The sequence below is a fragment of the Cyprinus carpio genome, unplaced genomic scaffold (assembly GCF_018340385.1).
Source record: "Cyprinus carpio isolate SPL01 unplaced genomic scaffold, ASM1834038v1 S000006752, whole genome shotgun sequence".
NCBI classification, from domain to species: Eukaryota; Metazoa; Chordata; class Actinopteri; order Cypriniformes; family Cyprinidae; genus Cyprinus; species Cyprinus carpio.
Window position 1 is genome coordinate 118,678 of NW_024879351.1, and position 11,585 is coordinate 130,262.

Below are 11,585 nucleotides of genomic sequence, written 5' to 3' on the forward strand. Positions count from 1 at the left end.
TTTTTTTCTGCCACGGAAGAAAAAAAAAAGATAATTGTGACTTTTTATCTTCTAATTCTATCTTTTTTCTAAGTTTCTCACAATTCGACTTTTCTTCTCAGAATTGTGAATAAACAACTCAAGAAATTGCAAGGTAACATTGAGTTTAAATCTCACAATTCTAAGAAAAAGAAATAAATTCAGAATTATAAGATATAAACTGAAAAGGGCCTGTTGTGGAAACAAACTTCCATAGAAAAGTGTTACTGATTCTGAAAGATGGAGAGAAAAAAAAAATCTTGACATTCTTCCATTGATTTAGTGCTTTTCTGGGTGTGCCTCTCTATCAAAGAGAATAAATAGCTTCTTTATAGTGTTGCCAAAGACAGCTTCTTTGTGTTGTTCCAACAACAGATCAGTGCAGAATATTTATGTTGCCATTTTTGAAACTTTACAATAACTCATCTTCTGAAAAGTGTTTCTAGAGTCAATAGAGATGGGAGAACATAAGGGGAGGAAAATGATAATGCACTAAACAGCAGGGGAAAAAGTCAAAACTCTTGCTCAGTTTGCACATGCATGAGGGCTGACAGGCCATGTCTTTCAGTATGATGTAAAAAAGAAAAAGGAAGTTGGAATAATGTCAGGACATCCAGATTGCATAGGGGGATTTCCTCTCATGTGTGACCCTGAACTGCTGTCCAGAGAGTAACCTCAGTATGCTTCAAGGTGAAAAGCATCAGGAAGAAGGGGAAAAAGAAAGTTAATGCATAAACGATTGAGCCTCGCCTTTTCTGAGATGGAGTCATAAGGTTAACCATTTTATCACGGCAGAACTTCTTCATGGAGTAGAGATCTAATGCATGTTCCTCACTGAAAGACAGAAAGAAGACACAAACAAATGTATAAAGCTTTAAAATCTTTCTGAATATTCCTCTACAGTATGTTCTAACTTAAGAATCTCTGCGACCGGATCACTGAACAAATCATTCAGACTGGACTTGTGAGCTGGTTCAACCAATTCATTGAAAAATTATTAGTTCAAAAACTGGACATTGCTCATGAACTCCCACGACTGCATCAATATTTTCAGAATAATTACTTAAATTTGAATCTGTTCCTCACACATATGAATTCTGAAGACTTGGAATATAGTGCACAATCAAAAGGACTACTTTTTATGGTGCCCGTGGCCATTTATTGTAATCACACAGAAAGACATACAGGATTAGAATGGCATGAGTGAATAGTAACTTTGTCTTTAAGCAGCTTGTCTGAGAAGGCAGTTGTCATATAAAGATGTTTTGACTTGTTAACAATGGATGTAAATTGTTGAGTTGTACCTGGTGGAAACGTTAGCTAGCTGGATGTAAGAGGATATTACCACACCCACTCTGTCTTTGCAGCCCTATGAGAGACACAGGGAGAAGTAAACCAACCGTGGCATTCCTACACTCAGAGCCCCAGAGACAAATAATGGACTTTGAGCCTGAGAATAAACTGCAAATATCTTTAAATCTCACTTTGCAGTGTAGCAGCAGCACATTTTCAGAGTATGCCCTAAGCCATCTGTCCATGTTTTTACACACCGAACACAGCAGATGGAGCGACGGAGCATGTCGCTCTGGCCATCCCAAATCCACCACCTAACAGTCAGAAATGTGAAACAGTTAAACATATATTTCCATTCAAGTTGGGGTTAGTACGATTTTTTCTTAATTTTTTTTTTTTTTCAAATAAATTGATACTTTTATCCAGAAAGGTTGCAATAAATGGATCAAAAGTGTCAGTAAGGGCTTTTATAACATTACAAAAAAAATAAAATAATATATTTCAAATAAAACCTGTTCTTCTGAACTTTCTATTCAGCAAAGAACCCTGAAATGTACTATGGCTGCCACAAAATAATATTGAGCAGTTTAAATATGGACCCCAAACTTTAGAATGGAAGTATGAATACTATTAAACATCTGTAACAGTCACAGTTTAACTTTACCCTGTGATTCATCCTGCTGAGATCATCACTGCGTTCGGTTAAGTTAATGACCTGCATGCAGGAAAATAAAGGTTTTATTCCATGTGACCCCAATAGCAAGAGTCAGTCAAGTCAACAGACACACAATGACAGCTGATTCGTTTGTTTTTCTGGTCTTCTCACCATGTATCGATCAGCATGTTTGGACTGCAGCATCTGCGTGATGCTGTGCAGGTTGTGCTGGTACGTCTGCTCTGTGCAGGACTGGTGGAAGCTGATGCCAATGATACGCTCCGTAATGTAGTCCAGGTCAAATTCCGATTCCTCCGCCATCACAATAGTGTTCCCTCTCGGGAGGAGATCTGCAGAGAGGACGAGACTAGCTTCAGTTCAATAATATGCAGGACTCTTTTCAAAGCATTCGTTTTGGCATGTAGGGATGATCAAATCTGCAAGAACCCATGAAAGATCTGCACTGGTTGAAATTACAGCCAACATACAGTAACAGTAGGACTTTGTCAAGACTTACAATCAGACATGCAGAACTTTAAATTTGCATCATTTAAATTGCATAGAAATCTTCAAGATGAAATGTAACTTTACTATATAAAATAATAATCTGTGGGTTCTCTAACATCATTCATTAGTCTCAGACTCTTAATACACACTTTTCACATTTATTAGATTTAATGCATGTAAATTATTAAAGCACATGAATGCAGTGAACATACTGTAGATATATTACAAGAGAAATCGGAAATTTCTGTTACTTTAAATTGCATAACACAACTACTGCCTGGATTTTAGATTATCTGCTATTACGACCACAGTTTGTTAGGTTTGGTAACAAACAGTCTGAAATTATTTTAACTAATACTGGAGCACCTAAGGGCACAGTTCTATCTCCCTTTTTATTTACACTTTACACTGCTGACTATAGGCATAGTCAGTCATCCTGTCTGGTACAAAAATTCTCTGACGACACCGCCTTAGTAGGTCTACTTAATCAGGGTGATGACCTTGCTTATAGAAGGGAGGTTCAGTTTTTTTTCTAGCTGGTGTGAGTCAAACTTTCTAAAACTAAATATAGGGAAGACTAAAGAACTTGTGATTGATTTTAGAAAGAAAAAGGAGAAGGTCCTCCCAGTTATAATTAATGGCCAGCCGATCTAAATTGTTCAGTCATATAAATTTTTAGGTGTCCATTTGGATGAAAAATTAAATTGGAAAGAGAACACTAATGTTTAATAAAGAAGGCTCAGTCAAGACTTTTCTTCTTGAGAAAACTCAGATCTTTTAACATTAGTACAAAGCTTTTAGATGTTTTCTATCAGGGGATCTTGGCTAGTGTTCTTTTTTATGCTGTTATTTGCTGGGGTGGGCAGCTCTCTGTTGATGATAAAAATAGGATCAATAAGCTGATCAAGAGAGCTGGTTCAGTTATTGGTCTTATCCCAGACTCACTTGAGGTCATTGTGGAGAAGAGGATGAGGTCGAAATGAAAAATTGTTATGTTTTTTGAAGGCCATCCACTACACAGTGTTTTTAAAGGACTCAAAAGCTCTTTCAGCGAGCGTTTAATTATACCTCGGTGCTCCAATGAGCGATTGAGAAGGACTTTTGTTCCTGCAGTGGTCAGATATTTTAATGAACACTATTGATTGTCAAACTGTTGAACTGTCTGTTCTTTGCTTTGCATTTCTGAATTGTGCAACTGTATCTTGTTATAATCATGTCTTATTGGTCTTTTAATCATGTTTTTCATAGTTTTTAAATGTTGAATTATTTATTTATGTGTGTTAGCTGTGTGGTGTGCTTGTTGGCTGTATGTTTTAAGTTGGTGGCAAACCAGTTTCCCTTTCGGGATTAATAAAGTCTTCTCACTCACTCACTCACTCACTTAATGAAAACCATGTGTGTAGTAGTGTTCTGTAGTGAAAATGCTGATGGTGGAAATTGTATTTTCATAACTTCTGTAATAAATGGTCAACTCCTTTTGCTAAGCCTAACTGCATAGCTAGATTTTCATGCACCCATTTTGTTTTTTGTTCTTGCATAATTTGGCAAAATTACAGCTTGACTGGAAATGACAAGCTTAAAAAAAAAAACTTAAGTCATAGTTTACTTGCCTTTTTTTACACATCATGTGACATTAGATCTCAAGCATGCCATTCTATTTAAATCTATTAAAAATTTTAATTTATTCTTGTGAATGCAAAATGTATTTGCAGTATCATTACTCCAGTCTTCAGCGTCACATGATCCTTCACAAATATGCTGATTTGATGCTCAAGAACTGTTTCTTATTATTATCAATGTAGAAAACAGTTGTGCTACTTAATATTTCCCTTTCATTATTCTTTTATTAAAAGAAATCAAATATTTCTAAAAACATAAATGTCCTTTTTATCTGAATGTCTGTCACTTTTTAATACATTTTATGCATCCTCGCTGGAAAAAAGTATTAATTCCTTTTTTTCTTAAAAAAAAATCTTGACTTTTAAATGGTAGAGTACATAAAGCACATTTGAAAAGTTAAAAAAATAAATAAATAAGAAGATACTTTACAAAGTGACTTGTTGAGAGAGAACATAAGCAATTTCTCACCAAACATTAATAGCAGCATTTAAAAATCTGTGCACAAAGGAAACTTAAACCACAGCCTGTTTAAGCAGCCACAGTTCCTTCATCAAGGAGTCACAAGATATAAATCTGCTTTCAGACCAAAGACGCTTCCTCTATTCTTTTCATTCAGTATCTCTTTTCCTCTGAGACGATAAAAATAGTTCACAATACCACCACATTGCAAACTACAATATATATAATAAGTCACAAATAATGCTTTAAGTTTAAGTTCATTTTTGCCTCAGTCCCCTATTCATTTCTGACCCACAAACACAAGACCACAGCTTCTAATACATAAACACATGACAGCCTATGGGTCCCTCTGACCCTCGCCATGTGAAAACCGAAAGGCAAAACAGAGCCATTGAACTGAAGTGAGACTCAAAATTAGCCACTCAGATTGCTTCTTTTGTGAGCTGACCTGACATGAAATGGACACACCTAATGACAACACAGAAAGAGACAGAGAGGACTTTGCTTCTCATCTCATATAAATACCTGCTTCCGAACACACCAATTCTCCACTTCAAGCAAAGCTTTACTGTCCATTTATTGCTAAATAATTATAAGATAACCTTATACTTCATATAGAGACCTGACCTGCTCACCTTGTTCCCTGTTCACACCAGATCAGATTTCCTAAAAGTTCACCCACCTTCACTTTCAGCATTGCACACCTACACCACATGCTCCATGTGTCAGTGTATGTGCGTCTACTCACTTATCTACAGAATGTTTAATCCTTAACCTGTGTTTAACCTTCAACCTCCAATTAGATCCATAAAAAAAAGACACAAAAACTCAAATAACGTACAGAGAGCTCACCTGAGTGCTGTCTTCACCAAACACATATAGAAACAGCTGAAAGAACTCACCCTTCTGTCCGGTTGAAATCTCCTCTCGATACTCTTCTAAATGCCTGCAAACACGAAAAGGGAAAAGAAATGCAGCAGAAGGGTTTGTCTGAGCTCACATGTACTTTGGCCGTTGCGGTGTATGTGCGTGTGTTCACCCGTTGTCAGCATTTGTTGTGTGGTAAGCATGAGTAAAGAAACAGTAGAGGAACACACCTCCCTACAGTACTTCAAAGAAAAAGCCCTGAGTCACACAATGGACATATGATGTAGTAATGTCTGGATTTATTTCTTTGCATATTGGAAAGGCCAGACCTGATATAGAACAGATTGTATATATCATTAAAATACACATAGTTATTATAACAATCCATTGATTTCTAAATAATTAATGAAACTATGTGAGCTCACGTACGTTTTTTTCCATCCATAAACTGTAACTGGGTCATAATGGTTAAATATTACCAGCATGTGCATTCTAGACTCCTGCTGTATCCAGACTTGCGAGATGCCTGTCAATAACAAACTGAAAAACAGCTCTGAAGGAGTGTGACAGCTGAAGCTTCACCAAACATGGAATTTGAAACATAAATTTATTTTTAATTGTCAGAAAAATGTGGGGTACTTCCAGTTAGTGCTATTTAACATGCCTGCTTTTAAATTCCAAACGTTGCATCCCTGAGGCATCTTCAGAATCCTTTTTAATAATATATAGAAAAAGATTACATAAAAGGTTTGTATAATGAATGCAAAAGTTACATTCAGCAGTAAGTTTATTTAAGGTCATACATCATAGTAAATGTGAGGTCAGACTGAGGGGCCAAAAGTGCATGCGTATCTGCTGCCCCCTACTGGACAATCAGTAATAGAAAAAGTCATTACTATTTTTGAATTAGTTTTCAAAAAATGTACAGTATGTTTGTAATATTATGGTTTCTACAAGTTTATGAAGGTAAATTTAAGACTTTCAAATATCAAAGAAAATTTAAGGAATACATTAAAGGAGAACACAGCACATTAACATGTTCTCTAAATGTAAATGTCTAAGGAGAACACAATGAGTTCCATTAGCAGTAATCTCCATCACTTTTATTTAATTTTACAAAATAAACAGCTTAACTAAGATATGGAGATAACTTTTACTGTACCTTCTGATCACACTGCACAAAAAGTGATTTTATCTCATCAGTTTTTTTATCTTGTTTTGATAAGATGTCTTGTTTACTGGGAAATTTATTAAGATTATTAAATTTATGATCACTAAAAAAAGACAAATATCTGCCAATGGGCTCAGAGAAATCAACTTAATTAAAAGGAAAACTGAGTTTTCATAGCCCATTTACAGATGTTTGTTCTTGTTTTAATAATCTCACTTACTTAAAACAAAACCCTTCATATCTTAATTTGCATCTCAAGTAAATGTATCTTCTATTTAAGGATGTTTAGATGTTTGAATTGAAACATAAGACAAAAATACTGACAAAGATGTTAATTTTTGCAGTGCATGCAACATTTAATGCCGTCAAAGCTGCAGCACTCAATTTAAATTTTTTCATTAAAACATTGAATATATATATATATATATATATATATATGCCACATTATATATATATATAGATATATGAGATATATATATATATATATATATATATATATATATATATATATATATATATATATATATGCCACAGTTTCAATTTATTATATACAGGAATTATTCAGTGTTTATTAATTGAAAAACCTTCATCATTAAAAATATATTGAACTGAAGCCTTAAACTATAATATGCATAAAAATTATAAAAACAGATCTCTTACATTCAAAAAATTTTTAAAAAATAAAGAAAAAAGCAAAAATTAAAACCAGTTTATATACATTCATTCCAGAGGGTTACAGTCCATATTTTTGCTGCACAACTCAGACATAAGTGTCAGGATCAGGAGGTGTTTTCAGAGGACTTCTAGGTTGTTCTCTGCGTTCGGCTTCATAGCGGTCACGCTCCTTAAAGTAATGGCTGACATCCTTGATTGTTTGTCCCGTTAAAACGGTCCCAGCAGCATACAGAATTGCAGTTATGATTCCAAACAGTGCGACGGCTGCATCCCCCCCACCTACGCTACAGTTCATCCAGGTATATCCGTTACGAGCATACAGTCGTTCACGCCGGACGCACACATCAGTTGAGTTCACTGAGATCACGAAGTGCAGGTACAAACCCACCGCAACCACGTAACCCACTGCACCAATGATCTGGAATGCAAACTGTCCAATCAGGAGCTTCCTTGGAAGCATGTGGGGGGGTTTGCTGCTGGACACTAAAAACAGGAGTGAAAGTGCACCAAAAGTGAGGCAGAAGGCCACACCTCCATAGACTCCTGGTGCTCTCATCTGTCCGAACTGCATGTCAAGCTCACGCACCTGCTGCAGCTCCACCCCCTCAAAAGGAATGATGGCGTCAATGAAGCTCGTTCCGCCCATACCCATCGCAGACATGCCCATCTGCGACATGTGAGCAGCCACCACGCATACGAGAACCAACGCATTGGTCAGGACGGCACATATTAACACAATACCTGAAACAAACACATAAACACATACAACTACATAAGAAACTGCAATCATGTTTAAAGCACATATTTGCCTAAATCTTCCAAATATGATGATCATCCTGTGAGGGACCTTTTATGAAAAAGATGCAACATAAGTAAAACTACTCTATCATTCAAAAAAAAAAAAAAATAAAACAAAATTTCATGATGATTTAATATTATTTATTCTTTATTTTAAATAAAATATAAAAAATTTTGTTTTGTTGTTAGTCAAGTCAAGTCAAGTCAAGTCTGCTTTATTGTCAATTCTTCCACATGTACAGTACATACATACAGAGAATCGAAATTGCGTTACTCTCAGACCCCCGGTGCATACAGATAACACTAACAGTAGAGCCTAAAAATCTAGATCAAATATAAAATATAAGATAAAAACTATACAATAAGGGAACGTAAAAAAGACATAATAGAAAAAATAAAATAAAAATAAGGTTAAATAAAAGCAGCGCAAGGCACATGGCAGATAGAGTGCAAACCAGTGAACAAACAGGTGCAGATAAAAAGATTTTTAGTGCATAAAAAAATAGCTTATTCAGTCTGATTAAAAGTGACAAAGTGACAAAGGGCTCAGAGCAGTTATTTTATTAAACTGACTGATGAGGAGGTAGAATGATGTCAGATCCACTGTGAATGAGGTAGTGAGCAGACCACTGCTGCACAAAGTGACTGGTGCATGACATTCGTATGTTAGAGGGAGGGGGGGTTCATAGTTCAGTGGTGCCTGAGGCAGAAGAGGGACGGGGGGGTAGGTAAGTTCGGGAGCGAGTTCAGCTTCCTGACAGCCTGATGGATGAAGCTGTCCTTCAGTCTGCTGGTCCTGGCCTGGAGACTTTCGCAGTCTCCTCCCTGATGGCAGCAGACTGAAGAAGCTGTGTGACGGGTGAGTGGGATCACCTGCAATGCAGAGGGCTTTTCGAGTGAGACGGGTTCCATAAATGTCCTGGAGGGAGGGGGAGAGAGACACCAATGATCTTCTCAGCTGCTCTCACTATGCGTTGCAGAGTCTTCCGGCAGGACGCGTTGCAGGCGCCATACCACACAGTGATGCATGGTGTACACTAAGGTGTACATGATGGGGGGTGGGGCTCTGGCTCTCCTCAGTTTGCGGAGGAAAGTAGAGACGCTGCTGTGATTTCTTGGCCAGTGCTGCAGTGTTTGTCGGTCCAGGAGAGGTCCTCTGTGATGTGCACACCCAGGAACTTGGTGCTGCTCACTCTCTCCACAGTCGCACCGTTGATGGTCAGAGGAACATGCTGAGTGTGCGCTCTCCTGAAGTCCACAACAATCTCCTTCGTCTTCTCCACTTACATAAAAATATTTATTCTTTATTTTAAATAAAACATGATGATTTAATATTATTTATTCTTTATTTTAAATAAAATATAAATTTTTTTGTTTTGTTGTTGTTGTTTTTTTACTGAAGTACATACAAAATCTTAAACCTTATAGCATCTCAAAATGAATCTTATTTAATCAATTTAATATACAAACACTCCAGATTCTGTTAATAAAACAGTTTGCAAACAAGTAACAGAAATACGGGGGCCTTCGAATATTGTGTTGGAGAATGAGTGGACTTTAAGCAAAAACACCCCCTTACTCCTCCCTGAGGGTCCATGGACCCTAGTTTAAAAGACAATATATCTGTAAGTGCCCTTAAATTACAATTTAATTGTGTACAACTGAGCATTTTTATGTGTGTAAGAAACAAACTGTCATGTATGTGCATCATTTAATGAAACTTTTCTTTATACAAGCATGCAAATACAGGTCACCTGCTAACATAACAGCAAAAAATACATTTTTTGCTGTTATAAATAAATAAATAAAGTTAATAAAATAATAATAATAATAATAATAATAATAATAATAATAATAATAATAATAAATTTATTTATTTATATTTTTTAATTGACAAATAAAAATATAATTTGATAACATATACAGTAATACGCATAAACTGTATATGCTATGCCTGGTCCATGTGTTGCAAGAATGAAAAAAAAAATGTTACATATCTCTCATGGTTTGTAAATGAAAGATTGGTATCAACAACCTTAAATAAGCTAAACCGGTTAGACCAGGAGAAAGGAGGAAGAGGGGGAAAAATACATTGTGTCATGTCAGAAGGTGTGACTTGAGCTAGACTGAAACCAGAGCTCTGTGAGGCATGTTTGAAAAAAACAAAAACAAACATGTTTCCAGTACTGACACCCAAATTCAGAGAACTACCCGAAACTGTTTTCAGACATTTTGACAAAGTTGTTTGGATACAGAATTCCAACAAACTTATTACAAGGTTTCTCTTTCAGTCCAGCATTCACCTCCCATCCTCAGTTATGCCTACCTCTCCTGGAGCAGATGTAAGAGCACTTTGACTCCCGGTGCTCCTCTCGAGGAGCGCTCCTCGCATGTCTCTGAGAACCTCTGGGGTAGTACGGGGGCTGGCCAGATGACCTAGCTCACATACATTTATAAAAGATTTAAAATAACAATATTACAATAATTTGTAAGAACACACAATATGCAAAACATAGCCTTCAATGCAAAGGTTTCCTCTTTGTATGAACAAGTAGTATGTGGTCTCACCTGTCGCTGGCTGACCGTCGGTCACTGGGACCGTCCTGTCGGCTGCGGGGCTCTCTGTCTCGCCTCTCACTGTAGTGTCCCCCGTTTCTCTCTCTCTGCGGACGATGGTTTCTGGAAGGCTGGCTCATAGCTTCATGAGGGACAGAAGCTTTGGTGTTATGTGCTTATATACCAGAGGTTTTCAAATTTTACAGAGCCAGGGACCCTAGAGGTAACCCAGAGACCACAATGTAAAAATTATGTAATACTTTACATTCACATACATGAGTTTTTATGTATATATTAACTATTTAGGTTTTTATAGCCTATAAGTTTGATATCTCTGTAACATCTGTGACTCGTGACATCCAGGGGTCGGTGGACTCTTGTTTTTAAAAGTATCTCTATATTATTTTTTATCATTAACAATACAGTAGGACTAAACATCTTCCAGTAAGGTAGACTGTAAATGCAAACATGTCAATAAAATCACAATCACAAGGTTTTTCTCTTCCTGCCTTTGTCGCAAAACAACCTGCTCCTCAGTATCGGTATGAGTTTCACTTGTCTCTTGTTCCAGATGACTTCAGCGTCTTTGTTTTGTTTTTTCCTTAACACATATATCAAATAATGTTTATAAACACACTGAACACACACAACTTACCTGCTTAAAGAGCGTCGATCACATTTGTTTTGGGTTTCCAACTCTAAACTTCACTTTCTCCGCTGAAACGAGATTTGGACCGAACCCCGTCAGTGAGATCTCGCGATGATTAACGTTACCTATAGAATGGGTGGGGTTGGAGACAGGGTGTTAAGTAGGTGACAAATGCGTTATTCGTTATTTGTGCGGTCGCTATTCGCTGTACTAAATGATACAATCCGTGACAACGGCAGCAAGGGTCAAATGCAGGTTGCTGTTCTGAGATCACTGATTTGTGTCCGCAACAAAAGTGGCTCTGTTTTTGGCTCTAA

The 11,585-nt window shown here is 36.7% G+C and overlaps 2 protein-coding genes across 6 annotated transcripts in view; both read right to left on the reverse strand.

The window, feature by feature from the left end:
* The window catches only part of LOC109094502 (tensin-3-like), a 38,459-nt gene extending 32,846 nt beyond the window's left edge, over positions 1 to 5,613 (reverse strand). For 2 of the 4 annotated variants that reach the window (XM_042755832.1, XM_042755828.1), the window contains exons 1-6: positions 5,455 to 5,613; positions 2,138 to 2,316; positions 1,976 to 2,026; positions 1,503 to 1,625; positions 1,323 to 1,387; positions 769 to 852 (exon numbers count right to left, since the gene is read on the reverse strand). In XM_042755832.1, the coding sequence (XP_042611766.1) occupies positions 769 to 852; positions 1,323 to 1,387; positions 1,503 to 1,625; positions 1,976 to 2,026; positions 2,138 to 2,287 (473 nt within the window). In that variant the 5' untranslated portion in view covers positions 2,288 to 2,316; positions 5,455 to 5,613. Of the gene's footprint in view, positions 1 to 768; positions 853 to 1,322; positions 1,388 to 1,502; positions 1,626 to 1,975; positions 2,027 to 2,137; positions 2,317 to 5,187; positions 5,321 to 5,454 lie in introns of those variants that run through there. The other 2 variants (XM_042755829.1, XM_042755831.1) reach the window with 2 other exon arrangements.
* A 1,670-nt stretch (positions 5,614 to 7,283) lies between these two features.
* Positions 7,284 to 11,451, reverse strand: LOC109113389 (MARVEL domain-containing protein 3-like). 2 transcript variants are annotated; one of them, XM_019126187.2, is made up of 4 exons: positions 11,275 to 11,451; positions 10,632 to 10,761; positions 10,390 to 10,499; positions 7,284 to 8,006 (listed from the first exon to the last, which is right to left on the reverse strand). In XM_019126187.2, the coding sequence occupies exons 2-4, from the start codon at positions 10,757 to 10,759 to the stop codon at positions 7,351 to 7,353; spliced, it is 894 nt and encodes a 297-aa protein (XP_018981732.2). In that variant the 5' UTR covers positions 10,760 to 10,761; positions 11,275 to 11,451; the 3' UTR covers positions 7,284 to 7,350. The 2 variants fall into 2 exon arrangements, with proteins under 2 accessions (XP_018981732.2, XP_018981731.2); XM_019126186.2 differs by having other exon boundaries at positions 10,632 to 10,836; positions 11,275 to 11,450.
* Between the last annotated feature and the right edge of the window lie 134 nt (positions 11,452 to 11,585).

What these genes read in the sequence shown, in the direction of transcription:
- LOC109113389 (XM_019126187.2), bottom strand. Translation starts at nt 10,759, where the DNA reads ATGAGCCAGCCTTCCAGAAACCATCGTCCGCAGAGAGAGAGAAACGGG. An exon ending in CGACGGTCAGCCAGCGACAG is followed by an intron (nt 10,500 to 10,631) that starts GTGAGACCACAT and finishes TATGTGAGCTAG; the next exon opens with GTCATCTGGCCAGCCCCCGT. An exon ending in TTACATCTGCTCCAGGAGAG is followed by an intron (nt 8,007 to 10,389) that starts GTAGGCATAACT and finishes TGTTTGTTTCAG; the next exon opens with GTATTGTGTTAATATGTGCC.